The sequence below is a fragment of the Gekko japonicus genome, unplaced genomic scaffold, assembly GCF_001447785.1.
Source record: "Gekko japonicus isolate JY-2015 unplaced genomic scaffold, Gekko_japonicus_V1.1 scaffold1475, whole genome shotgun sequence".
Taxonomy (NCBI): Eukaryota; Metazoa; Chordata; class Lepidosauria; order Squamata; family Gekkonidae; genus Gekko; species Gekko japonicus.
Window position 1 is genome coordinate 231374 of NW_015166464.1, and position 4882 is coordinate 236255.

Sequence of the window (4882 nt, forward strand, 5' to 3'; positions counted from 1 at the left end):
CCAGGACTCTGGATAGGTGGTATTAAAATTCCCTAAATAAATAAATAGGCAGAATTTCATCAGCATCCAAGGTTAATTCTTTCTCCCTTCCTCTTCTCATTCCAGAACGAAAAGAGTTACATGTGTGAATCGGACAATGAATGCAAGAGGCCTGTTCCCACTACAGGAGGGGGTAAGTGAATAAAGCCACTTCAGGAAGAAAGCCATACTAGGGAGGGAAGTTTCTTCTAATAATCACCACCGTGCAAGGGTTGATTTCCATAATGATTTATTCACAGCTGACAGAATTGCCTCGTAAGAAATAGCCTGAAGACATTCTGACATGGAACTGTTATACTGTTAAAGCCAAGCAGATCTCAGCTTGATCAGCACTGGGGTTGGAGGCTGCTGGGGAGATCCTGAACAGGTCTAATCTGAAGTGAGGGTGGCAGTATGGCAGCATAGCCTGCTAAATGGGAGGGATGATTTTATTCACGGAAAGGTAGGCATTAAGATGGTGCTGAACCCTTCCTTCACCTGTGCCTTTTCTTCAGAAACCCCTTCCCCACTTCTGGTTTTCTTAGACAGGTTGTAGAACTACAAGTCATGCCCATCTGAAGACAACCAGCAACCATCATGGAGGGGTGGAGAGAGCCTCGGCCAGTCAAGGGGCCTGCACTTTCTGCCCATCCATCCATCCATCCATCCATCCATCCATCCATCCATCCATCCATCACCCTGCACCTCCTTCCTCCTTTCAACCTGCACTGAAATTGAAGATGTAGCTAAAATTTACGACCCCATCATTTCAAATTGAAAATTCCCATTCCAGTTTCATTTCTCCCTTGTGCAAATTGAATCCATTCGTTTTTATTTTCATGCCATTTTCTTATTCCTCTCACTGATTTTTTTCTGTCAAATCTCCATGATTTTAATGTTCTTTTGCATCAATTGTATATAAATGGCATATAACATATAAATGGCATAAAAATCATTGCAAAGGTACAAAATGAATCCAGAACACCATTAGTAAAAATTGGTGAAATGAAAGGCTTACAGTGGCCATTTATGAAATTCAAAAAGAAATGGGAAATTACTTATTGATGTACCCATAGTTCTAACTCACAGCTAGTTAGTCCCTGAACTTCTTGAAAGAAGTAGTTAAGCAGAGGTATAGTAAATATTTGTAGAAAACTAAGGAAGACCAGGCCTTTGTTAGTGGATATATTGCCTTTAGTCTTAAAACATCCAGAGGGTTATCAACATCTGAGACCTTAGTTTATGTAGACCATACTCAGCTGTTTTGAAAATATTCAGATACAGAGTACATGAAGAAAATCTGCCTGTATTGGCCCATTTTGTGTAATGCTCTACTGCTAGTGTTGTAGTAGGATGAGCAACTGGACTAGGCATTGAATCTCTGCCCTGGCCAAGAGAAGTCCTTGGGTCACTTTGGGCCATTCACTCTCTCTCATCTCTCATCCTTACCTAACTCAAGGGGTTTTGTGTACCTGAAACAGAGAGGAGAACACATATGCTCTTCTGAGCTCTTTGGAGGAAGATCCAGGTCCAATCTGCACTGGTATTTCCCACCATTGTGCCAATGATCTCACATAATCTCACAAATTTCTGTCTGCATTTCATGTCGCATCCACTCTCCTATTGTTTCATCTCAGCACCGGCCATCTGCATCCTTTTATTGCCATTGAGTGGCTACTCCGAGGTCACTAGAGCACCTCACCGCCTTACCTGAATGTGCTTTTAAGGTGGTGCAACTGCTCCCCCCCCCCCCTCCCCCCATCTTTTCTAAGGAGATACCCAAATTGTCACAAAGGAAACAAGTTAGCTGAAAATCCAGTCGTCTGCGTTTAAAAGCAGCCAGGGAACATTTTTCTGTGATCCTATGGGGGGGGGGGGTTTGGAAGCACGCCCACCCCTGAACTTTGAACATTTTTCTGTGATCCTATGGGGGGGGGGGTTGGAAGCACACCCACCCCTGAACTGTTATCTATTTCCTGGGGCAGTCTCCAGGACTCCCCTGCCTGGCAACTGCTGGGTGTTTTGTGTTTTTTACCCAGCTTCTTCCATCTTTCCTGTCCCCCCTCTGCCTCACTCTGCCAGGTCACCCCCTTTTACTTTCTCTCTCTCTGTGTGTGTGGGGGTCACAGGTGCTGTTTTCCTCCCCACAGTGCAGCACCCTGCCGGGGCCCCTGGGAGGCTGCTCCTCCCCCCGCTCTCTCTCGCATGCTCTCTCCCTAAACGGCCTGCGTCCCGATGCAGACAGAGGAGAGCTTTCTACTGAGCTAAATGGGAAGCCGGCACCCAGCAGGATGGATTAGCTTTGCATAGCGAATGCAGAAGGGGCCCCAGATAAAATGCCGTAGATAGAGTTCTCCCTCTAATTTCTGAAACTTCACATGGCATATTGGCCGCATATTTTCAGACTTAAAACCAAACTACTGTTCTGTGTAGTCGACCCCCCCCTTCTTTTACAAAAGAATCACAAAGGCTGCAAGCTTCTGTCCTTCTTCTTTTATGGGAGGCAGGATCCACTTTCTCATCTGAGAGGTTTTTGAACTAAAAATGTCCCCTCCATACCGCATTCCCCGCCCCCCCCGCCCAGGCGGTGGCTGCATAAAACTGAAACACGCACAGGGTGGGGGCATCATGTGTGGCTCCCATTATTGCTGTCAGAAGGACATAAAATTTCTGTTTGTAAAGCATTAAAAGACAGGATTCTCAGGATATGTTAAGATGTAGTTTTATCTCTGCTTTTGTACCGGAGAAGAGACCCCTGGTCTCAAAGAAACATGGGATCTCCCACTTACTGTTTTGTTCTCTTTTTTGTGAAGGCAACAAGGGAAGAGCAGAACACACAAACCCAAGGCCCATTCTTGACCTTTCCCCAGGTGCAACCTTGAGCCAGAGGAAAAAGGTCCTCTTAACATCTATCATCTGAGCATAGTCTTAGAATGCTGAATTCTATGTTCAGCTACTGTTAAATCCTACACACCCTGTGTGACCCCAGAAATATGGATTAGACAGAGCTCTCTTGATACACTCTTCAAAATTCAGCAGTTTAAAATATTTATTCACCAGGTATGCATCCTGCCAGAATTAGTCATGGTAGTTTTGTATAGCAATTTTATTTTTAGAAGTAATATATGGGATGATGGGAATTACAAGTGTCCCCCCCACACACACACATACACACCCTCAACTGAGCTGAGAAAAACTCAGCTGGTATTTTTCAGCACGGGGAAAAAGCAATTTTAAGAGTTAATGGTTCAGGACTTTAAAACTATGTAACCTGTCCTGCCTTGCTGGAGTAAGCTGAGATAAAAAAATCAGGTGTGTTACAGTGCTGGACTTGAATATGTGTCAGACTCTTGAACAAACTTACTCCCAACTTACTCTTGCCAGTGATTTGTTTATTGTTTATTGAGAGATTAAGATGTTTCAAGCTAAGACGATCTGTGTCAGAACTGACCCCGTTGGCACCAGTTCTAGAATTATACATAATTCAAAAACACCCCCCCCTCCCGGTGACCAATCCAATCAGTCCATTCATTCAGCCCGCCTAAACCTATTGCACTTTGTTAGCCCTCCTCCACCACCTGCGAACCTACAGTTACATTATCTACTAGAAGCTGGCCAGTGAAGACTGGCACTCAAGGTCATTGTGCATTCTTGCCACCATTGGGAGGACCCTTTGGAAAGCAGTTACAAAGTAGCGCGTGAAGCAATCTTCTACACACACACAGACAGTCTGCCCCCCCCCCCCAATTCCCAAAGTGAAAGAACAAAACACTGAAGATACAGTACAGGCAGTGAAGACAGAAACATATGAAATCCATGGCAAACTAGGACCCGAGTTTGACATTCTGCCTCCCCAAAGACCCCTCACCCCGCCGGCTTGTGAGGGTGATATCTATGATTGCCCCCCTAGATGGAAGAAAGAGTCATACAACAGTAATTGGGAAACTAAAGGCCACTTTATTTATTTACATAAAAATGGCAAGGGCAAGCAATGTGCAGCGGCATGGTCAAGGCCTGGGGTCACCAAAACCCCACCCTTGCCGTAAGACGGTGTAATGTATCCGATTGCCACGTGCGCGACCGTTGGGCCATGCGGTCGCGCACAAGTCCTAAGCTTCGTTCTGTGAGAACAATAGCAGAGCGGATCCTAGACCGCACCAACCAGAGGGCAAGGTCCGTGGCCAAGAGCCTATGAGACTCTCGGCCACTGTAAATAACCTATAGGGTCACTAGGGGGTGTGTTTTGGTGGTGGGTTCTGGGCATATATACCGGCCTGCATGCCGGGGGTCCTCGTCTTGTTCTTCACTAAATAAAGTACTCTTGCTGAAATCACTCTTCGTTCTGAGTACTTTTCACTGGCGACGAAGGTGGGATTCTACCCTTCCTGAACAGACCCGGAGGAGATCAAGCATGCACCGAGCCCGATCAAGATCGCAGCCGCTCGCTAGGTCATCGCTCAAACCGCATCGCACCTCGCTCCGCTCGCCCCATCCAGCAACGCCTCACCTTGGCAGCCGCCGTCTCGTCTCGCCTCCTCGCCTCGCCGATCTCGCCTCGCTTAGCGACGCCTCGCCTTGCCCAGCAACGCCTCGTCTCGCCTCGGGCCACCTAACATAGCCGTGCAAGATGTCGGAGCCAAACGCCGCCACTACCTCCTCCTCCACCTCCGCGTCATCGGCCCCAGTCGCCGTCGCAGTCACAGCCGTGCAAAGATGCGGAACCCACACCCCGCCACTACCTCCTCCTCCACCTCCGCGTCATCGGCCCCAGTCGCCGTCGCCACCGGGACCTCGCACGAGGGCATCGCCCCCTTCGACTTATCGCACCCGGAAAGGTGGACCACGTGGGTGATGATACTCAAGA

The 4882-nt window shown here is 47.6% G+C and overlaps 1 protein-coding gene across 1 annotated transcript in view; it reads left to right on the forward strand.

Moving 5' to 3' along the window:
* P2RX3 (purinergic receptor P2X, ligand gated ion channel, 3) overlaps positions 1 to 4882 on the forward strand; it is a 102803-nt gene that overhangs the window by 56514 nt on the left and 41407 nt on the right. The window contains exon 4 of the mRNA XM_015412087.1: positions 106 to 172. Within this exon, the coding sequence (XP_015267573.1) occupies positions 106 to 172 (67 nt within the window). The remainder of the gene's footprint in view (positions 1 to 105; positions 173 to 4882) is intronic.